This window comes from Melospiza georgiana, chromosome 15, assembly GCF_028018845.1.
Source record: "Melospiza georgiana isolate bMelGeo1 chromosome 15, bMelGeo1.pri, whole genome shotgun sequence".
NCBI classification, from domain to species: Eukaryota; Metazoa; Chordata; class Aves; order Passeriformes; family Passerellidae; genus Melospiza; species Melospiza georgiana.
The window spans coordinates 11,440,091-11,464,902 of NC_080444.1; the positions used below are offsets into that span (position 1 = coordinate 11,440,091).

Genomic DNA, 24,812 nt, shown 5'->3' on the forward strand with positions numbered 1-24,812 from the left:
TTGGAGACTTAACATATGTGGCTTTCACACAGTGAAGGCAGTCAGATCAAATTTAGCCTCTTTCCAAAATCAGATTTAAGTGTCATTGATCTCAAGAAAAATCTGTTCCACACATTCCACATCAATTTTAGATTTTACTTTGTAAAAAAAGCAGGTAATAGCATAATCTCATCATTTAAAATTGTAACCCCATGTCAGACAGAAAGCCTCACACAGCATCATATCTCCTCTAAATCTTCAGCCCTCAATTGTTCTGGCCTCTCACCTGTGCTGTCAGGATTTACACTACAGGAGAAGAAAAAAAAACAAAGAAAAACCCCAAAAAATCCTAACAGTCCACTTTCAAATCCATCCTACACACCAGATGAAAGCTCTGGCTGCTCGCAGAGATGAGAACATAACTGCAGCATCCAAACCAGTGTGACCTTGTCGGGCAAGTTCTCCTAAAATCTCTGACCTGAGGGCTCCTCATTGAAATATTCCAGATCCTTGTGTCTCCTTGAGCTCTGCTGCTATTAATAACATGGGCAGCACGGCTTATTCTGATCTGTTTTGGGTTTTTTTGTGGCTTTTTGAGTTCTTCAAAGGAACGTCTGTTTCTTGTGACAAAAATTTATTCTCATACTTGATATTCTACAGTTTTATAAGATAAGACAAGAAATTCTCTGTCCTTGGTGGAGATTGATTGAGATACAAAAGCAGGAAGTTTTATCCTGATTGTAATGCCATTATTATGTGCAAATGCCCTCAATATTCAAAGTGTTTAATTTTAATCAGTCAACTTCCTATACAGTAAAAAATTAAAGGCACTAACTGGATGTTTCAGATAAAAGAAGGCTGGCTTGAGTGTTCCTGAAAATTACATTCTCTTAAATAGATAAATTCCAAGTACTTCTCTGTTTTGTAAGAGAAAAGAAAAAAAAACCAGTCCAAAGTCAAAGAAATAAAAAAAAAAAATCAGGAATTCATGCATATGTTACATAAATGCAATCAGGAGGAGTGCATTTAATCCCCTGGATTTCAATATACCTGCTCTATTTTTCAAATCTTGTTGGTATTAAAAATCTCTTGATTACCTGAAATAATTTTCTTCAAAATATATAAATAAATACTGAATTTCTTTTTAAAATGTTGTATGTGAATACTGATATGATAAAAAATATTTTTAATAAACGTAGCAAAAATATAATCAGTTAATTGTGTTCAAGCAGGCCAGACGGTGTATAGCTTGTAATCTTTGGGGACAGACAAATCAGATTACTGTGCTCCCATACACTGCCTAATGCTATCAATTTCTGCTTGGAATCTGTAAGAAAGGCAAAAAAATTTGGAAAATTAATGTGTAACAGTCTATAGTATTATCTTATTATGCAGTTTGCACTAATGGGGCCAATCTGTGCACGGTGTGCTTGCTCCTGGGGAGTCATTAGGTGCCTGAAACAAAAAACATGGAATAGAAAAAGCTTTACAAAACCAGCTTTAAATAAAGAGGTAATTACATGGAAAGGGCATAATGTTGACAGCAATTATTGCTGCTAACCTGGAAATACAATTTACTTAAGCAGTTCTCTCACAGTAGTACTGTTACCTATATTCTATTTCACTACTTTTACTATGGGCAGCTTCTTCCTAATGTTCTGTGCTCCTGACATTCTAGATTACAACAGCTACAACAGCCAGAGAAACATTAATACAGTACAAAAAGAAACTATAGCACAGAGAAATGTCACCACAGGTCACAGAAGTGACCAAATTAGTAGCAAATGTGGAATCAGAAATCTGTTTCCCAGTCTGGTGCTTTTCCACACCAGCTGCTCATCCTGACTGGGACACAACTCTCATAAATGAGCTTTCTTTAAGAGATACATATTTTTGTCAATCTAATAACAACAATCAGTGACCTGAGCTACACAAAGAAATGCACCTTGCTCTACACCTTAGAGCAGCACTCCTCAAATGGGAATTTTCATCAGGTGGAGCCTCCAGGCCCTGGTGGCAAGGTGCACTACTTGGAAGTGGGTTACACACCTGAGATATTTAACATTTCCTGCTCCCTTTTCTTGTAACAATTGTGCTCACATATCCATTAGCATTTAGTCACCAGTTTTCTCTACAGAACACAAATACAGCCAGAGAAATACCATTCATATGAGTCTGGCATGATGTCACCAGGCTGGCTTTGAGTCCCTGAGCCACACAGGAGGGAGCTGCAGAGGCTCTGCTCAACATTTAGGAAGCAGTGTTGAGTGATGGGCTGTGCTCACATACCCTGGGAATTGAAAAAAAAATATCAAGGGAAAAGTGCACACAATGTCAGAGACACTAAGCCTTGCTTCTGACATTATGGTATTAGCTCCTCTAGCCCAGATGACTGATCATTCCAAAGATTACTTTGGAATTAAGAAATTTTCTCTGAGAGAATCTAGAGATATAAATAATTGTAACACATAAGAGGTTTTTTTCCCTGCGATAAAAGAAGATGACTGAAGACACACAGTCCTTCAAATCATGATTATACCTAACCTGAAACCATTCTCATTTTGAATGAATGACCATGATTAAAGCCTCTTAGGATTCAGATATATTTGTATAAAAAGACAGGTACTCATGGGCGGGCACTAAGACCCGTGATCAATTCACCAGATTATTAAGTTGCTGCCTGGATATAAAATGTACATTCCATACACACAAAACATGAGAATTTGAGGAAATTTCCAGTTTCACCAGCAGAGTAAACAAGACAGAATACATATTAAATGTTCATAGGCAAAAGAACAAAATTAACATACTGAGAATTCTGAGGATTTTAACAGTGCAATTCAGGCTAGAGAGAGATTTAGGATCCCTAAATTCACAATCCTAATCTTGAGACTCAGACTAGACACCTGGACTCCACGTCCAGAAACTGGAAAGAATCAACCTTCAAAAGGTTACATCCCCTTGTAAGTCAGGTTTGATGACCTGATTTTAGGGGATGTACATTGGCAATCCAGGTAGACCACACAACTTATTTGGCTATATCATTGTCCTTAGGTGAGCTAAACACTAACACATCAGACAAATGCTACTCTAAGGGTGTTTTTTATTTCTCTTAGCATTTACAAGAGCTCAGCAGAATCACAGAACACAAGGACATTCTCCTGAACCGAAGGATGGAATTGCTTTTAATACTGGTCTCATATTGTAGGGAAAAAAAAATATGCAGACACAGCCAAGCCAGAGTCATAAAACAAATATGTTAAATTTGCCTGTGAACTGTGCCATTTTTATATCTGCTGTGAACATTAACAGTCTCAAGAATTGTAAAGCATAACAGATACATGGAGTGTGCTGCTGGCACGTACGTAACAACATTAAAAGGACTAATATCCTCCAACATCTTTCTTCTCTAAACTATATGAAGAATAAAACATGGGGGTCCTAAAGCCCAACAGTAAATCTCTCTAGTTGAAATCTGTTCCCTTAACTCACTGTGCTGTATACTTGCATTATGACACAGCCCACAGTGAGGCAATCACATGGCATTTTACCCACACAACTCTCCCTACCACACACAACAAGCCAACAGAGACTTATTGTTCTCTCAGATACAGAAAATATTTCAGCTAAAAGCAATTGCGTACATGGGTATCTTTTGTGGCAAGCCTGTGCTTTCCTGTTACAGAACCTGCAAAACTGGGCATTGATTTCTCTCACACAACCATGAGTGTTATAAAAAAGAGAGAGAGAGAAAAGGAAGAATATGTGAGAGAGATATAATATTCAGTTGCATACATCTTTCAGGGTACAGGAAAATCACTCAGAAGAAATGTGATCTGAATACATATGTAGTAATAACTTTCATTCTTATTTAAAAGGACTGCTCTTCCACAACAACGTATTAGACAGGAATTTCCTCAGTCCTTCTGCAATCTACCTAAAATAATTATTAAATTAAAAACCTAGCTTCGAAAAGGTGGTTGGAATCTGTACAAGTAGCCAGAATGCAGTGTGCCTGATCATTGGGAAGAGCAGGAGGAGCGAGGGCAGCTTCCCCTCCTGGGCTCTGACCCTTCCCAGGAGCTGCAGAGCTCAGGGCGGTGACAGGGCTGTCCAGGGCAGCTTTCCCAGGAGCTGCAGAGCTCAGGGCGGTGGCAGGGCTGTCCAGGGCAGCTTTCCCAGGAGCTGCAGAGCTCAGGGCGGTGGCAGGGAGGTGACAGGGCTGTCCTGCTCCCCAGGGAGCACTGAGCTGGCAGGAACAGGCCATCCCTGCACACTGCTCTGCACCTGGGCCCCCCAGAGCCCTGCAGGAGATGCCTCCTCACCTCACACACAAAGAGCAGCAGCTGCAAAGGGCCCCTCAGGGCTCAGCACAAATTGAGGAAAAAACGGTAGAGAGACTTCTGCTCTCTGTCACAGTATTTGTAAGTAGGCAATTATTATTAATATAATGTGTAAGTATTGCCACTGACATAAAGAGTGTGAGAAAATAATTTAACTGTGTCACGTGTGGGATTTTGACAAAATCAGATGGTTTGTTAGTGATAAATTGCAGCCCATCACATTAAAAATTGTGTCCATCAAAAATTATTTGAATTATAACCCTTCCATAACACAAAAATATTTTAAACTTAGGATCAATATGAATTCTGGAACCACACTGCAACTCAAAATTTCTTTCATAATTTCTATAAAACCAAGCAGCACAGAAATAAAACCCATGGTTTATAAATTGCTGCATATTGACATAATTCAGGATTTTTCTTCACCATTATAGACAGAGATTTTCAATTCCAGCTCCAATGGAAAAAGACCTTCACTTGATTACTCCCATATGAAATTATGGGAATTATTATTATTATTTCTGCCAGAGCTTTCTCAGAACAAAGTTTTGTCTTCCACCTGTATTTCCATCAGATCTTTCTCCTGGGCACATGAGCTAATGCCCAGAGCAGAACAGAAGCCAGAGCAGCACAGACTTCCATAGCAGGCTGCCAGTCTTCAGCATGCTTCAAACTAGGTGCATCATTTCTCTTTTTCATAAACACACAGAGGGAAAAAAGCATTTTGGTTCTGACACTAAGATTTTTCTGAATAAAACTTGTTCTTTGCATTGTTCTACAAAGACGGCAACTTTCATTATCCTAATAAATTAACAAGAAAAGACATCTCTGTTGCAATCATGTTACATAAACATCTCACCGATAGAGATATATCATTAGATTATATTTTAAGCTCCCATATGTCACTAGAATTCATGCTGAAGCCACCTTACAATGCAATCTTTATGACAGATTTCTGTGGATTAACCAGCTTCCAGTTTTCTCTGACATTTTGTTAAAACTTTAATACTCTAAGCACTGTCGTTTGACATGCTTTCTGCCACTACTTTTGCCAAGCACAAGCATATGCTACAACACAGCAAAGGCTGCTCTTAGACTTATGTCTTCTACAAGAAAAATATTTTGCACTGACACTGCATATTGTTTTAAAAGTACTTAGCTGATTAATAAGTTATTTTATACATGTGAGACTTTGCTTCCACATGTTTTGTTACTTTTATTGCAATCTGTTTAGATAGAGTTAATAGTGAAACTGACTGGCTCTGTAAACATGCCATCACTGCCTTTCCCTGTCATAGCAGAAACCTGCCAAGGTTAATCACAGGAAAGAACTTTTTAACTAAGGAGCAGGACAGAATACAACACCCATAAAATGATGATGACAGAAGACAGAAAACAGACAGGCTCTGTCCCCTTCATGGCACAGAGCATAGGTCACACATTTCACAAGAAGGCTGTCAGGGGAGTTCCCTGGTATATCCATATTGGAATAAAATGTATTCTCCCTTCCTGCTGAAGGCTGAAATTTTTTTCTTGGAAATTCTTACGTTAATAAAGATGACTTTCAGATTTGAAGCTACAGATAATGAGAAGTTGCAGGGCACGAAGCATCTAAAACTAAATTTCTGTTTCATTCATTCATCTGAAAATTCTTGGAAATACTTGCTGCAATAGGTGATCTTCAAATGATGCAGCATGCCATGCTCTCCCTTGCTGAGTCAGCTCTGGAGAGCAAAGTGGAACCACATTATCACCACTTCTTCACAGTGGCCTCTTTTAGGTATTAAGACTAGCTAGAACTAACACCTGATACCCAAAAGCATGATTCCTATGAAGCAGAAATATCTGAGGAAACTTAAAAAGAAGGCGAACATCCTTCCTTAATTTCCAGAACGTTGGAAGAAAAGCAAATTTAACAGAAATACATTTGTTCTTAAACAGCAACCCAGAACAGTGCCAATTTCATGAACACCTAAAAGCCAGAAATACTGGCAAACTGAAATTGCTCAAAGCCCAGCAATGCCACTGGAAGCTCCTGAGGACATTTTAAATAATATTGCACACACTTATGGGCTGCTTCTTTCACTCTTATAAGCAACAGAAACACACACAGTACTGATGCAGGGTACTGTGCATTTTCCCTCTCAGAAAAAACCCAACCACCAAAACCTCTAGAACTCATTCTCTTTTAAATTATTTTCATAGCACAGAAATTACACACACAAGGTAATAGAGAGGGTAACTACTTCCCACAGCTATTCCAGAGGAGAACATGAGACAAATTTACAAAGTCACAGCCTTTTATACAGCTCAACCTGTCCTGTGCCTGCAAATACTGAAAGATAAACACATCTATGCATAATCAAATACTACTCAGTATGTACAGCAGTATACTTGTTATTTGCTGATGCTGTATGCACCTGAGGAGGGAGGATACACCATCACAAGGAGAAAGTGTAGACAACCTTCGAGTAGAAAATAAATCAAAACAACCTTTATGATCTTGATTATACGCAGAGACACTCATTCTAGCTCTGCTTCAAACTGGTAGGAGGAAAATGCAAATATAGTCTTTGAGTAAGACATGTTGAGTTCCTCATCTGTTTATCAAGCCTTACTTTTGGGTTTTAATCAACTGTTTATACAATGATAATTTAATGCTGGTATATCTACCATCATATCCATCATTCATGCAAAATCTATTTCTCCGCAAGGTTAGGGGCAACTGTACCTCCACAGATCCTGTCAAATGGTTTTCTGATTCTCTTAAGAGCTCTCCTGGTGTGCATCACAATGGGTGAAAGTCCATCCCTGCATCTCACTGTGGTTCTCTTTTTACTTCCCATTCCTACCACCTCCACTTTGAACTTTCACTGCTGCAATTTCAGATCTTCACTTCTTGTCCTAACCAACATGATACAGAACAGATTATCCTCTTCCACTGCAGTATATTTTCTACATTACAAGATTCACACTTCTCTTCCTTAAATTCCCTTTACCAAACAACTCTTTTCTCTAATTCATGCTTTCTAGGACTTGGGTTAACTTTCTTGCTATGCCTTGGATATTCTCTAACTGATACAAACCTTCCTTGAGGTGCAGTGCTTAGAAGGACATAGCCTGACCACCAGGTATTGCCACTACAGGACCAAACAGAAAAATTCAGTTATTTTACAAATAGCACTTCCACTTACAGACCCTGATGTCAGCCTAACTATTGCTGCCAAGCAATCAGTGTCACATCACAATCCATGATATCTCCCCAAGGCTGGGCTTTTTATTTTGGTTTGATTCCCACACCCCTGCCCTGGGCTGCCATTTGAACCCTGTTATTTCATTGTTCTGAGATGCCAGTATTAGATGTAAAATTGGGAATTTGATTTTTTTTCAGGCCACCTCTCTAGTGAGAACCATGACAACCTAACTCTATCCTTTCAAGCTGCACAAATGCTTTGAAAGTTCCATCATCTTCAGATCATTAAATGAAAACAGTGAAGAGAGACTTGATAAAAAATTGTTTCCTTCCTGAAAACTCAATAATCATGTTCATGTTATTTTCCAAATGTGGTTTTCTCTAATCTGTGTTTCCTCACCTTGTTTATAAGAAAGTCATTCAATACAACATCAGGAGCCTTATTAATGTCAAAATATAGGACATCTACTGCCTCCAGCAAACAACTCTGCTGCTCAGAAATCATCCAGGCACCACCACATGGGATCCACTCATGAACAGGAGCGTTAGGTTCAAAATGGAAAAAGCAGTCACAAAAAAGGGAGATATTTCCATTGGCAGGGGGGAGATATAGACAGCTGACCAGTTTTTCAGACTAGAGGTTTAAAAATACTAATTGGACAAATAATTTTGTTGCTCATTTAAAATCATTAACATTTCCAGCTCTTAGTGTGACTGCCCAGAGGTGATTTTTCTCTGGAGACTGTGCCTCTAACAGTGCCATTGTGCTGGCAGCAGCCTCAAGGGCTCCTCAGCTGGCACAGAGAGCAAGGTCTCACAGCGCTGCCAGCTTTGCAAACGCTCTGATAAATGCTTTATTAAAGAAGGATTAGAAAGGAGAGCAACCCCTTATTGATGATTCAAACACAAGAACTCAGAAAGCAAATATCAGGATTAGCATGGAACCATCAGTGGTGAGGTGCAGTTATGGGAACACTGCCCATGATGGGGCAGAGCAGACACACCAACTGCACTGACTCTTGATATTTGTGCCACAGCCCTGGACAGACTCCGAAAGGCAGGAAGGAAAAACCTAGAAATAACATTTCTGAGTGAGGCATGTTACTACTCCACTTAACAGAGCAGGGAGGCAAAGACATCCATGCACTTACTACTAGGAAGGCAAGTGGGGATAGAAAACAGAAAAAGGCAAGGAAAATCAAAAATCCAAGCAGCACAGAACTGCTTTCACAGCCATAAAGGTTACTTGCCAATTTTCTGTGGGATGACATCCTTTTAGGAAAATACTCAAGAAAGAATTCCTGGTCTGGTCATAAGTATGGACATACTTCACAGGACATTTAATGTGTCTGGAGCTATGACACAAATCACAAGGAATTCAAGTAACTAGCATGTCTTAAAATAACATGGGAACATGAAAGGAATCAACTTGGTTTATAAAAGATGGATAACAACGGCAAACCTGGTATTGGGCTCCTATCCTGACATTGTGGGATTACCAAATTGCTGGGCTGAATGTGGACTTTGTGGAGCTTTGAAAAAATTCTGATAATTCAGGGATAGGTGGAATTTTAAAGATATGTGCAAGACTTTTTTTTCATTGCTCAAGAGGCCTGTGATAACCTTACCTTCTTTTATATATGAGAAAGAAAGTGGTCGTCAGTGTTCCCCCTCTTTCATGCACTGAACATTAATAAGCAAGAATGGATATTCTCAGAAATTTTTATATTTCACTCTAACAATCTGAAAACTCAAATCATCAACATCAAGCACACATCAACATCAAGCAAGTGAACTGGCTCAGCTCCTTTTTAGGAGATCAGAGCCCTTCATGTTCAGAAAAGAGAATATTGAGATAGGCACCAATTCCAATAGACCACCTTTTCTCTCTTAAAATACCCTGAAAGTTGCAGAACTTTTTTGTACTTTACTATCATAATTTTTCAGAGAAGTCATACAGAGCATACAGACAGGTAAAAAATAGATATGGAATGAATAACCTGTCCCCTAGATGAAATATTCAACCATTAGCAAGATTTATGGAAGCACAAGCATGTGCATTCCATAAGCCAGCATGTCTACCCTTAGAAAACAAATTTCTGGGAAATCTATCTGATCATACACTTCCCAAGGCCTTTTTGCACTAGTTTCAACAACTTAAAATGCAAAAATATGTCATTTAGCTGCAGACACACAATAAATAACACCCAATAATTTCCTCATCAAAAGCTGTTATAACTAAAGAGAACTTCTATTTAAATGTGTTTAATTAAATTGTATTACATTTATTTTGAAAATCAGACCAATTTTAAAAATTAGCATTTATTTTTGCATTTATTCCCTTAATCATAATCCTGTATGGTCAAACATTGGTATACTGATAGATTGAGAACTGTCAGTCAAGAAGGATTTCATGCTGTGTACAGTGAGGCACTGATACCAAATTTAGGATAGAGTCGCAGGACACAGGATCTCCTTGAGACAACACAAAGCACCAAACCCTGCCTTGTCCAGATGGCAGCTGGAGCAGACTGACCTCACACCTTGGGCATCTATGAGCAGACATCAAGGAAAGACTGGGAAAATTTTTGTCTGAACTTTAGAAATCTCTTTCAGCCACTCTGCCACATGGGTGACAGCAGAATGCTTCCATGGGTTAAACTCCATACACCGATGACATGTTCCCAAAAATCTGGAATACAAACCCGCTTATTAAAGACTGGGTATCAGCACACACCAACAGTAACAGGTTTTATGAGAAACCAGCAACACTCGGCTCAGAAGAGGCACAACACACTTCACACTGCGTGTTCCAGTTCCAACAACGATGACTTGAGACAGGAACATCTCTTATGCAAACCTCTTTAAAGGGTGAAAGCTTTTGGTTAACATTTATTTGATCAGATTTGGGTGAGAGATAAGGACTATGAATCTCTTTTAGCTATGTTGACCAGAAAACTACATTGACATCAGCCGTTTCCACACACGCTACAGGAAATGGCACTGTCTTATTGATAGATGTGCCTTCTGCAGACAGCTGCAATGCAGCGGACAAAATCTAAGACAACCAAGGGACTGAAAATAGTCCAGGTTAAAGTACACAGAGCTCCACATCAGCTCATCTGCCCTTCTTTGATTCTGTAAGAACAGATGTACACTATCTGCTAATTATCTTCCTCTATGCAACAGACTCCGATATTTTGCTCAGATATTTTTATAGCATACTTTGATATTTTTATCATGATTGGAAAAACAATTTAGATAAGGAAAGATCTAACTAAAAGGCTTGCCTAGTCATCATTCTCATAATTATTTAGGGCTTACATTCATCCTTCCTATGGAAGCAGTTTGCAATCTATTCTGAACAGCTCACTAGGGATGATAGTGCTTGAGCTGAGAGCTGATCTTCTTCGAAGGTCAGACACTCATGGAATAACCATTATGCAAAAGCAAATTAGGAAATTCGGATATACATTTGTAATAACAAGGTATTGCCTCCTTTTCTACAGGCTGAGTGAATTTTTGGCTGGTCAAGAGGCCTCATGTGTTGACTTATGAATGTGTGGAGCCAACACTGCTGTATTTTCAGTCACAGCTGGAGTCTCCCTAGTGAGCTGTGTTCTACCTTCTGGCTAAAATACTTGCCACAATAATCCAAATCCCTGAAGGTAAAGATGACTTTAAAAAGCCCCAAAAAGGAAAAAAAATTTAAAAAACAAACGAAAACAAACAGCTGCTCTAGGTTGCCTTGTGTTTATGGAAAACATGCTGCACTCCAAACCAAAGTATTTTCCCTGTAAGAGAAAGAAAAATCACAAAAGGTCATTGCTTCTATCATCCTACTCACCTCTAGAGCAGCCATATTAACATCTCAGAATTCATTCACAATAACACTTTTCTAGTCCAAGAAGAAACAAACTCAAAGAAGTAGCCAGAGGAGCTGGACTTGGTGGGAGGTGCTGGCTAGTGCTCAAGCAGGAAAGACGTGCTCCAGCCCTTTCAAAAAAAGCTCATCTTCCAACAGCAGATTTCATGCCCAGAAAAAAAGTGCAGTTGTAATCAGCCTAGAGAGCTCCCTGTAAAAGCAAGCCATTCTGAGATATAAAGTATGAAAACAGGTTACAATGCTTGTTCATATGTGGCCATTACAACTATGAAAATCATCCTTAAATGATAATTACATCACTGCTTTTACCATTTAATGTCTGGCAAAATTATGGCCATATCATATATAACAAGCATATTGACCTAATTTATCAAATATCTTTTTTAAAATTCCTTAAAATCAAAAGCAATTTGGCATCCAGCCATAGAACAAAGTGTCCCTGAGAACAGCTTCAAGGCCAGCTAAGAGCTAGCACATACGTAAATATGTGCAAATAGGAACTCACTGTTCAGTTACAAAGACCTATCTTCAAAAAAAGGTGACTGAAAGTCTCTTCATGGATCACTCAGCAGCACAAGTTGACAGGAATGTGCACAGTAGAAATGCCACTTATATTTGCACCACTTTCAAGAATCCCCACCCAAAATAATTTTTAAAGTATATTTTTATATGTATAAATAGAAAAATTAGCTGTCAGACATTCAGACCTCACAGTCATCTTCTCTCAGCAGATTTCAAATATTGTCCATGTTTTGCTGTGTTCGTAACTGCATTGCACTTATAAAGAAACACACAGATATGAAAGTTAAAACCACCATTTTATTTTTTAAAGAAAGTTAACATATTTAGTAAGCACCTTGTACTCTTATAAAGCAAGCCAGTTTCCCACACTTATACAATCAATTCTTCAGTAGTATCAGCAGTACATAAAGGTTCATTGAAAGGCGAAAAGGGCAAAAAAGAGGAAAAGAGAAAGAAAAAGAGGAAAAGAGAAAGAGAGAAGGAGATCAAAGGGACAAAAAATAAAAAATGAAGAGAGCTATGCTGTACATAGCACACTGTAGGGTAAAATGCTAATTTTGGACATAGTGAGATGCCAGTTTTTCTGCCATCATAGCAAAATGTAAAACCCAGTTCTTTAGTACCATCTTCCCAAAAATGAATAAAAATAGACAGAAGTAAAACATATTTCTTCTTGAGCAGCAAGACAACAACTTTGACAGGAAGTCAGGTTGATTTTGTAGGAGAAAAGTGCATTTACCTATAATGCTGTTGAACTGGCAGGACTTGAAGAAAGTTGTTCTTGAAACCTGAAAGGAAAACAATAATCTAACTAGTACATGTGCACAGTACCCCCACTACCTACCTGTGCTACAGCAACATAAACAGCTTACAGCATAAAGGCATCACACTTGCAGCACTGATGCACATCTGCTCCCCTGAACATCCCTGTTAGGTGTTTTGGGAGAATGAGAAGTTCCTTGGCATGGATACCATCACTATGATAATAATTCTAACAGGATAGGAGTTCCTAATTTTACTCTTTATATTACTCATTTTTGGTCTGCAAAGAAGAGAAGATAGAGAGGGACCATAGGTAAAATGAAAACTGTTCTGCTCTTTGTCTCTTTACAGAATTTTCTCCAGTTTGTGTGTCAGGAACAGGTTACAGGCTTCCAGATGCAAAAAGCCCCCATAGGAATAAAAATCATAATTCACAAGCAAAAATGTTACTTACCAGCATTTCAGCATCACTCAGGTTGTGCGTGTAACATCCTGGTGCAGATCATTCTCCCACAAGTCAGCTGTTGAAGGGATGATTGTTCCACCAACAAACTGCTGGTTCCTTGGAGTGCCCTGATGTTCACTGATGGGCTCCCACACAGTCAGATTCAGGTGCCTGCTGTGCTTGTATGGAACTTGTTCCCACAGCACCCCACAATAGGTGTTTGCCTTGAATAATGCTGGGTCTGATATTGGACAAATGTTCACTTGTAATGTATGCTGACTGTCAATTAACTGCTTAAGGAAACAGCTAAAAGGGGTGATTTAACCAGGAAACTGACACGTAAGTTTATGCAGAATTCGCCAAATACTCAAATAATCAACTTTGGCACATAAATAAAGTGCCAGGATTCAGCAGAGTACCTGACTCCATCCATTGCAGACTCCTGTTAACAAGGTGTTACTTCCAGTGTTGCACATCATGTCAGAGTGGAAAGGTGTGTTCCTACACATACAGCCAAATACCAACTCCCACACTGTTTTTTCTGTTATGTTACCCTGGTTTTATATGAGATTATTGGCTGGGCTCAGGTTACATCTCAAATTCCAGCTGCAGTGACACATCAGTCACCAGATGAGACAGGCTTGTCTGAAAGGAAATGCACACAGTGGATTGCTCTGGAGCTGAAGAGCAGAGGTATGACAAAGCACAGCTTCAAAATCTCTGCATTTCCAATACATTCCTGCAAAACTAACTATAGCTGTGTTCCATACCCAATAAAGACAACCTGTATGTTGTACAGTCATAGAATACAGAGAATTGCCTTTTAAATGCATGTAACAATGAAGATGTTACTGAACCAAACATCATAAAGAAAATGCCGAGATCATTATCTGGGGAAAAGAACCCTTATTTTGAGAGTTTTTAAACCATAACAAGCAGTGACAGACACACTTCAGTCTATATAATGGGAATAGCACCTGTGTACCTGAACAAAGAGATAGGGAGCAGATTATACCACAACAGACTGTACATGGAAGAAAAACTGCATTGTTAACTCTTAGTTAAATTACAAGGCTACTTGTACAGCATAGTGATTTATTCAGAGCATTCTCATGGAATTGTTATTCTGTTCCATGACTCAGAACTTTTTCACCATGCAGGTCACGCAGCCCTGAGGTTCTATTTCAGATCAGTAATGGTGAATACTTATTCCTGATTTCTGTAAGGCAGATGTAGGATCCCAGGACAGGATAAATCAGATAGAAAACTTCAATTAAAATTCTTCACTGCTATGGTCAGGCACCGGAACAGGTTGTTTGGGGAGGTTTTTCAATCTCTGTCCTTGGAGGTTTTCTAGACCAGAGTGGACAAAACCCTGAGTAACTTGGTCTGACCAAAGAGCTGACCATTTTTTAGATACATTTGACTAAGGACCTCTTGAGGTCCCTTTCATCCTGAATTATTCCTGAAGCATAACTTGAAATGTAAGTACATATTAATCTACTTAGTGACTTCTCTTTCCTCACGTAAAAAGCAACATTAAAACACTCCATACCTTAATTATTGCATAAGAAAAAGGACAAAAATAAACCCCAACTCTCTTATAAATACAACATAAATGATAAAGACCATAATCTTTATTTCTCTAAACCACTTAGGCATCATTTCCTTTATAAATGTTCATTCACAAAACATGTTTCAGGCTACTTAGAGTAATAACAGTATTACTGGTGTTACATTTTTGCTCAGAACAAATGCAATATCATGAGAAAGTTTATCTAAGAGTTAGAATATTTCATACACAAAAGATACCTTGAATTTCCATCCAAATAATTTTGGACTGGGTGTCAAAACCACATTGGATATTCTGAGTGGAATAGGTATTAAACATTTCTAAATCTGGAATAGTTTCCCTGTGCAGACCTGCACACCAATGCAATTGATGATCAATTTGATCAGCCTGATGAGCAGTACCAAATAACATGAGCAAATGAAGACAAAATTAACTTGTTTCACAAAGCTCTCATCACAGGAAGGTGTGATCAAGGAATGAAAATATTTTAAATTTTAACTTTGCCAAAGCTGCTTCTAATTAAATTATTTCTCTGTTCCACCAAAGTAAAATAATGTTTCCTAGACTTGTCTGCTTGGAAGGTCAACCCTCCCTCAAACCAAATCTAATGTCATAATCAAAACTAAAGATGATCCCATTACTCACTCTGGCTTCTACTTGCAGAAACAAAACCAATTAAATTGTTTTCCTGCTCAGCGACCAATGATGCAATATTCTGCATTTGAGCATCCGTAAGAAAAAGTAAAGAAAACTTGGAGTTTGGAAAAAAACCAAAACTAAATCACCCAAACCAAAAAATTACAACCCTTCTGGGGAACACAGCTATTTCTTTTCTTTAACAAGAGCTAATGAAGAACATTAAGCTCATATTCGAGAGATGAATCTCCAGTTCCTATTCTAGAAACTTAGGACAAATGGACAAGTATCAGTGACCAAATACAGAGCACACTCACCAATCCAGTGATCTGGCTTGCTCCTCAAGCAGCCAAGTGAATTCTTGTCAGAACAGGAATCTAATGAGCGTTGCCACATCTCATCCCAGCCCAGCTGTGCTGCCCATGGGGACACAGGGGACCCTTTGCCAGCATGGGTGAGAGTTGGTCCCATTTTCATTGTTGTTGTTTTGCAAACAAGCCAAAATTCCTGATCAGATTTCATCTGAATCCACAGTCCTGCACTGACTCAAATATTCATTTTCATTCTTCCTCCACATAAGTAATTGAGCATGAGCTGAAGAGCATTCGCAAGAGCACTGGCATTGACTGCTGGAGTTGCTGCTATCAGTGACCAAGGGCAAACACAGATCAGACTGACAACAGACCCAAGTGCCCTCCTGCTCTAAATGTTTTGAAAACTAATCTGAAAAAACTGAATTCATTCTTTAATGTAATTGATGAACAAAAGGCAATTGTAGTTATATATAGGGAAAAAGCCCTCTATCTTAGGGTTATTTGTAATAAGGAAAAACTTACTCTTGTTCAAATTGAATATAAAAGTCAAAATGCAGTAAAAGTTTTAAAACCATTCATATTTTGTCTTTTTGATTATATATGTTCTCCATATTCAACTACAGAATGAGAAGAAATGGGAAAAAACCCACTTGAAATTAATTTCTCTGTGGAAATCTGTGTTGCTGGTACGGTCTGGGGCTGAAAGGCACAGATTAGATATTTGTATACTGCACTGCCTTTTAGATTTAACTCCAGGTAGCTGGAAAGCATGAAGAATCTGTTGCAGAGCTCCTGTAGAATTCTTTCTTCATTTGCAAACAGTACATCACCTTGTTAGTGCTATGAGAACTCACAGGATGCAGAGACTGCTGCAAGGACTTACTGAGATATAACGAAAAAAGGAAAATACTTCCCTCGCCTACCTTAGGGTAATAAATCTCGGGTGTTATTTGAGCTGAGGCTGAAAGCCCAACCCCCAGCTGGGTGTGGGGGTGTGTGTTATCAAACCCTACAAGCACTGGTTCCCTTGTGCACAGCCCACCCTGATCATATGCACTGCTGGTGAGTCTGAATTTCCTTCCCCTCTTCAGGCGACACACAAGAATCATCCACTGCTGGGGATTATTTTAGCTCTTCCTGAATCATCCTATCTCCACTCTGAAGAGGAGTCAAGGATTTCCTGTTCATTTTCAGTGTGCATTATGCCACTGAAATTATACCTTTTCTCTTCTCAGCATGCTGGAGATGAAATTACTGAGGACAAATAAAGAACAAAGTACCTGTCCCAAGGAAGCCACACTGGAAGCTGACGGTGCCAAAAAGGCAACAGACAGAGGTGGAATTCATCACTGTTTGTTAAACAACACATCTGTGCTCCACACACAGTGCTGTACAGGCTGAATTGGCACAGAATCCAAATTAGGAAATCTGAATATGGAGATGATGTACAAGACGAAAAAAGGGGCACCTTGATAAGACCACCTTCTGCTGATAGAGGAATAGCCTCTCTGCAAGAGCCATAACGCAAAACAGTTTCAAGCTGAAGAAACACAGGGGATGGAATACACATTATGTTTGATAAAAAGAAGAAAATAAAATTAACAACTTTTAAAATTCTAGCTGTCAGTGTCCCAAGAGTCATGTGCTTAACTCTCTCCTTGCTGTGCAGTTGTTGAAGTCACATATTGCCATGGCATCCAGCTGTGTTGAGCACCCCACGGCTGGGGACCGCAGCTCCTTGCCTGGCATCAAACACATTGGCCTCTAACCCAGAAAAGCCCTGCCTGGTCAGCTCCTGGGGCTCCACCATTTGTCCCCTGTGACCTGATTACAGCTTTGATCAATGGCCAGAGCAGCCATCTGCAAAGTACTCAAAGCTCCAGGAAAGGCTGCTTTGATTTCTTTTCAGCACCTTCAAAGTACTCATAAAGTCACCTTGAGCACACAAAGATGACTTCTCTCTCTCTTGTTGATGAGATTTCACAGATGATCTGATTAGAAAGTGTTTGGTACTGGGCTGCACTGCCATGGGCAGGAATGACACTCTTTTTGCCTCTGTTTCTGGCTTTTTCCACATCCTCTTACTGAACGGTGTGCTTTTACCTTTTAACCTAGTGTGCTTCTCTTGCTTCTCTGGTGGTTCTGTGATGAAGTAGAAAAAAAACTAATGGTTTCTGCTCTGAACACCTCAGGCTTTCACATAAATGAAATGTCCTGAAAACAATTCTCTTTCTCATTCATCAGCAAAGATTCATCAGCAAAAATTCCCCCTGCCTGTCTGTGAGTGTTTTTCCCTGGTCAGTACAGCCACATGGGGAGCTTGCTGTCTGCCAAGGGCTTGGATGTGCTGCTTTAATGCCACACACCATGGAAAGTGTTTCTGAGGAGAAACTCACCGAATTCTTATTTGTTCCACATCAACAAAGAAATGGAAAAAAACTCCACTGTCACAAGGCAGATTCTAAATTTTACTCAGTATACGATAATTATAGCCAGGTCTAACATATTGTGAAACAAGAAAAGAAGGAATTGAAGTAAATTATGTGGCACCACATAATTGAAACAGACAAAGGTCCAGATGTACCACATGAATATTGAATAATTGTGTTTAAGAATAGTCAAAAGAATCACAATAATTTCTGCTAGGCTGAGGATGTGCAATAAGATATTTTATTAGTTTATAGGAATATGAAGTATTCATCAAATTTTCTTGTACTTCTTATTACCTCTGAGCTCTCACTAGTCTTAGGGATGATTAGCCGAGACATTCTTCTCAACAGTTACAATTCCAGAGAGGCAGGAAACAGCAGAGAAATAAAATCATTCTCATGAATCATCAGAAACTCAGCAATACAAACTGCAGTGGCCCAGGTAGGGTGCAGAATAGACAGGTATTTACTGAGTCAAGGCAATATTCAACCAAAAAAGAAAAAACTCTGTTTCCTGCAAGTTGGCAAACTAAAAAATGAATATATAGGAAAATTGGTTTCTCTCTGGTATCATAACCCTGCTGTTCAGTATGTTGGAGAAGAACAAAAGAAAGGGAGAAGTAGAATAGCTCAGAGTAGGCCCCCTTGGACATGATAGCCCACAGGTTCAGAAGCATCTTAGCAAAACTGAATATTCAACAAGCTTCTAAAGGACCTCAGAGTGTAACTAGCTATACTGGAAAAAAACAGGATTTCATTCCTCACAACTGATACTTTTTAAACTGATGGGGAATAGTCCTCTCCTACACTTGCAGCATCTAAGACTGCCCTTAAAAATGCTTCTCTTGAATCTTAATAGATGATATCACCCCCTCTATATCACGTTTTATATTTTTTATACAACCCTTTTGCACAAGAATTTCTAATTTGCAAATTAATCTATATTAATGCAAATCTAGGTTAACAAAAGCTTGATATTGGCCACAAATGTCAGTAAACATTCTGACATGAAAAATAAAAAAAGCCCAGGTATTAAAGAAGGCATTCAACTCTGGCATCAGTAAGAGAATGAGGAGAGGAAAAGAAGAAGGAAGCAGAGAAAGAATGGAAGGACTTTAGAGACAGTAACATGTATTGAAACAGAATAAAAATACCATTACAACTCAAATTACCTGACTTGACAATAACTACTTTTTTAAACAATGCATAGCTGAACTGGATTTCATAGAAATATTTTTATAAGACTAACTAAGAAAAGACAATTGGTAAAGATATGTAAAAGAGGTGTAGGAAATTGTACTGCACTGAAAGGTCATGCTCAATACAGAGAATAACTGTAAGCAAATCTCTTCCTTCTTGACATTAATATTCTTTAGTATTTGCGTGTTGATGAAATTTCTAATGAAACAAAATCAGCAGGCATTGTCAGGAACAAGGATGATCAGAACAAATATAACAAGAACTGGATAACCTTGAGGACTGTAGCAATATTAAGAACACTGATTTATGTGAACAGTGTTATGAAATGCCAAGTCATGTGTTCTTAGCATTATGCAAAAAAATTCTTCAAAAAGCCAGCAAGAGCCCACTGCTGGAAAATGAGTGAGGAAGGGAAAGACCTTGCCGTACTTTTTGTTCCAGAAAAGACTCTCACCTGTGATATGCAGTTGTGAAGAAAGGCAGAGGTGGCTTTTTGAAGAAAGGCAGGATTAACGCCATAGTGTAATGCAGATTTCATCTGGGATACTGTTCATGGTACAAGTTATTCCTAATGAAGAACTAATGCCAGTTTGCAATTTCTCTTACATACCCCTGCATGAGAAAGCTAAAAAACACTGGAATAATCAGTTTAATGAAATGAAGTTTATGAGAAACTGCAAGTGTTTTCATTAAATATGTTATGAAGGTCCCAGTAGGGTCAGAGAAGACATGGAATTAAAAAAAAAAATTGTAGGCCCAAGCAATGAATACTAATTTCATGCCTTCATAGGCATGAAAAGACCTGGAGTAGGAATTCACAGAATATCTAACTACTACAAGAAAGCAGAAGTGAAACAGCCATCTAAGAGGATGACAGGAGCAAGAAACCAACCTTCTTCAGGCATGCAGCTTAAGCATTTTTTACAAGTGATTATGACTCCAGCACCTGCATTTAATAACTTGGACGGTCACTTTCAATCTTACTCAACCTGCCCATCTACCTACCAGCACTTTTGCCTTAAGTGATTCATGAGGAGTAGACACACAGGTTTTTCAGCAGGACAAAATGGTGTTTATGAAGACCAATCATTTTCTAAAGCAGTCTGACAGTGCTTCAAAACACAGTTCAAGTGTAACTTTATCCACATTCTTTAGTGGACTTTATCATTGCAATGACAGACAGGCTGGCTACACATAGTATCCTGATATAAATCCATCCTGATTTAAATCCATACCTTTGTGATGCTGCAACAGTGCTCACAAATCCCCAAATGACCTCTGCTCCAGGCATCCCGACTTCTATGGTAAATTCAACTTCTACCTTCTCTATGATATAATGTGCATTAAGTTTTCACACTGAGTGGAACAACAACTTTGAGCACTCAATACCTCAGGTTTTTAGGATTGTTTCTAGAAAGACGAGTGATCTGCATCAAACCTCTACTCTAAATCAGATAAAAGGGAAATTTCAATTGACAAGTCCCACATTCTAAGTCTGAATGAGAACAAGAGCTCTCATTGAAAAGCAGAGACACAATTGACAGGTATTTCCTGGGAATATTTTCCAGAGCAGATTGTGAAAGGATGAGAGGAGGGATATCTACTTCGTGAATCCCAATAAGATTTAGTCATCTCAGCAATGCAGAGAGATGGCAAGACCTTGCTGGCCATTTAAACAAGGCTGTCAACAGAGAGAAAGGATCTCCCCTGACTCTCCAGCTTCCCACCTTACACACACAATTGAAAAATAGAAAAATACCAGGTCCTCGCTACAAGAACAATTAAAAGACACAGTCACAGCAAAAAATTTCTCAATAAAAATCTCTCTAAGCCTGAATTATGCCAAGAGTTTTCCTGCACATTATAATCAATCTAAAATATATATAGTACCTATATACTGGTTGCAGGTATGAGATCCTGAATCAAATGCTATCAATGGAAATTGTACACAGAACTACAAAAAAGCCCAAACAAACTAGATTTTATCCACTCTCAGCGCCAAGTCCACCACTGTATTTGCTGCTTGTGAATATCAGTACACAGAACTCTAAAGATAGTCTCAACTCTGCTTACTTATGCATGGAAATTATTTCAGGCAACAGTGTCACAAGAATTTTTGCATATCTGTAAATTCCAATAAGATGAATGAAATTTGGACACAAATGTAAAACATATTCTTAAATGCTTTCTCAAACAGAAGTTCAGCTGTACGGAGTTCTTACCAGACTGTAGCAGAAATTAAACACAGAAATCCCACATATTTCATAATACAGAACTTATTTTAAAAATACACTCATTTGTGTGCTGTATATTCAAATGTTACATTAATCTTGAAAGTTTTTATATAATCTTAATTAGAATGTTAAATAACATGCTTGCAATATTGTCATTATAAAAGTGATCATGAATCTTTTTCAGAGAAAAGAGATTTAACTTCACAAGTTTTATCTACATAAGTTCAATAGACACCAGTCATTAAATCAATATATATAAACAGACTGTTTACATGCTTTGAAAGTTTAACTAGAGCACAGTGGTTAGGAAAAAACCCACAAAACACCTATTTCAAGGACAATTCTAAACTCTTGCCTTCACTTATAAATGGAAATAAGCTGCCACACAGTTCAGCAGTAAAGGAGGATAAAGAACTGATAATAATCCTTGTGCTCCTCACATGAACTCCAACAAGGCATTTGAATGAGACTTTTAAAGCTGTAAATTGTCTATAAAAACACAGAATAACTTCTGCTAATCCTTGTGCCACAAATTACTAATCCATCTGGAAAGCTATTTTTTTGCTTGTGTTTACAAGGATCTAAACATCATCAGACAGAAAGACAACTGGGTTAGTAGCATGTAAAAAAAACCAAAAAAAACAAAACAAAAAAAACCCCCGAATACAAAACATGAAAAAAACAGAACTCAATAGAAATAACTCCAGAGCAGTTGAGCAGAGAATAAGTAGGATTTGCAGAAGTACTTACAGCTTTCAATCTCCAGCGTGCAGTTCTGCTCATCCAGCGGATATCTCCGCAGGTCCATCATGCAGGCAGCTGTTGTTGTAATTCTGGGAGGGAAGGAGAAGAGTTTGTTAATGTGCCTTGTTCCAATCTTTCCTCCATCACACTGTGCTGAAAGAAGAACCTGTATTTCTGCACAGCTGATGCTCAGCCTGGTTTTGCCCGGGTGCCACGTCTGCTGCTGGCTGGTAACCAGTGCTTCCCCTCCCAGCACAGTTCCCCTCAGCACAGGGGTTTTCTGCTGTGTGCTAAGCACAGCTGGTTGGCCAAAGCACCTGGGGAGCCTGCTTCCACACCATGAGAAAAATGAGCAGCCCTTTGTACAAGCTTTCTTCAAGCTGCAAGGCTGACCAAATGAACTCAAATTGTAAAACCCAAGATGATGATCTCCACAATGGGACCCAAGGTGGAGTAGATGGAGTGCCTGCAGCACATGCAGACACTAAGACATTACAGGATAAATGTCTTTCCAAGGTATTAATGAGGGATTGGGTGACCAACTGTTTTCTTCTCAAAATCCTGTGTCATGTATGAGGTTTACTACTGGCCTTTCATAGTAGATATTTAGAATGTTCAATATGAGTTCATAAACTTTTTGTATATTCTTTGTTCTGGTAAAAAGACTTCAGAGGACTCTTTCATTTGACAGATCTTATTCTTTTTCTTGAATACCCAAAAAGTGTTCATTAATGGCAGAAAATTACAGTTGCCTGGTTAAAATTCACTCAAAATTGACTGTAACAATCATTCCTGCAAGGCAGAAATTAACAATCTTCATAAGTATGCTTACTGTCCTATCCTATTGGTCTCTTGGAGAAAACAAACATCTTTTGGCACCAAGTCCTTTCTTCATTCCATGTAGGTGTACTCATAGAATTGCTTTTGAAATATAATGTTTTTAATCAGTGTGTGTTACCAGAGATGCTTCACAAGAAAGTTTTTTGGAGAGGGACAAAAGCACAGGGAAAAAGGCTCCTTTGGTGCCTCTCAGTGAAAGCATTTCAGCTTTTAACAAAATCACACATGTGCGGTGATATCAAATGCAAATGGAGCAAGCACCAACACATATTGGTAAAAAATCCTCTTAGCAGTAAATAGTTGGTTCCTTATTTTTAAATTTAAAGAAAAATCAAAGAAATCACCCTGTTATAGTATCAATATAAGACTGATTATTTTGGGGCAAACTTCAAGAAAGGTAAAGTGAGACCAGAAAAAAAACACAGCTCGTGTTTTTTGTTGGGTTATGTTTGGGTTCTTTGTGGGGAGGTTTGTTTTGATTTCCTCAGTACTTCCATACTTACCTGTATATTATAGTCAGGATTTTACAAGAGTTTCAGTAGTTCACAGAGGAAAAGGCAGAGCACAGACTTACAGCCAAGGTTTAAACACACAAAAGAGTTATGGTAAAAGCTAACCTGGTTGACTGCTAAGTTTCTCAGAGCTTCCTCTGCACTAAACACTTCCTCCCAGAGCCTACCAGATCCAAGGGTTCCACACAGAGACAATCCCAGCCTGTGCTGCCCTCTGCAAAGTGTCTGTACCCACTGATGGAGTGGAGAACTCACAGTTCTTACTCATTTCCAGAGGAATTTTGGTGCAAAAACCAAGAGGGGCCAAAGGCTGCAGACAGCTGGGATAAAACTCTGCAGGGAACATCAGGAAATTTTTAAAGGGCACAACGCCCTGCACCTCACTAGAAAGTAAAGGGGGAAAAAGTGACATGGTAAGGAAAATGATTTGTAGAGCAGGGATCTAATCAAGTCAAAACAGAAGTTTTGAATAATGTATAAAATTCAACTTGCTTGTTCCTTCCTATCCATAATGCAAATCCATTGAAATAAAATCAGTAGTCTGTCCTTTGCTCTCCTTTTACCTCCCTCATATTTTTAGCCTGGCTTCTCACATTAATAGTAAAGTAGAAAAAGCTCTCTTTCATCTTCATAATTAATTAAACAGCAAAACTACCTTTGGATAATTCTTAGTGGTTCCCAATTCATGGTGATTAGCTAAATCGATTTACCAAAGGAACAAAGTGCAAGAATTACCACCTTGGAATGCTTTTAAAGGCAAGAGACATGACCCACACCTTTTCAGACAGAGGAAGAAACAGAAGTTCATTTTAGAAGTTGGGAATGCTTGAAACAGGCCCAAAGCCTCTCTCCCAGAGTAGAGCTGCTTCAATTTTCACAGCAGGATTAAAAATATTTTTATACAGCTTGTACTAGTGCAAAAAATATAACATTGTGTTTTGCATAATGTAACCTTGAGAACAAACAGTGAAAAAGTGAAAGCTTTTAAAAAAACAACACAGTGACTCAAGGCACTGCAGTCATTGGGGATGATACACAATACCAGGACTCAGAGACACCACATGAAATGAAACACATCACAGAACTCTCTCTCATACACTCATCTTTTCATCTGTTGCTAAAGAAAGAGGAACCTTGTGATATTTTATGATTCCTAACAATGGAAATGAGTTTTCATCTTCCTCTTTTATGAAACATATT

At 38.6% G+C, this 24,812-nt stretch overlaps 1 protein-coding gene across 4 annotated transcripts in view; it reads right to left on the reverse strand.

Moving 5' to 3' along the window:
* Positions 1–24,812, reverse strand: part of GABRB2 (gamma-aminobutyric acid type A receptor subunit beta2) — a 140,602-nt gene that overhangs the window by 44,435 nt on the left and 71,355 nt on the right. For all 4 annotated transcript variants that reach the window (XM_058035077.1, XM_058035076.1, XM_058035078.1 and 1 more), the window contains one exon: positions 22,267–22,349. In XM_058035077.1, coding sequence (XP_057891060.1) covers positions 22,267–22,349 — 83 coding nt within the window. The remainder of the gene's footprint in view (positions 1–22,266; positions 22,350–24,812) is intronic.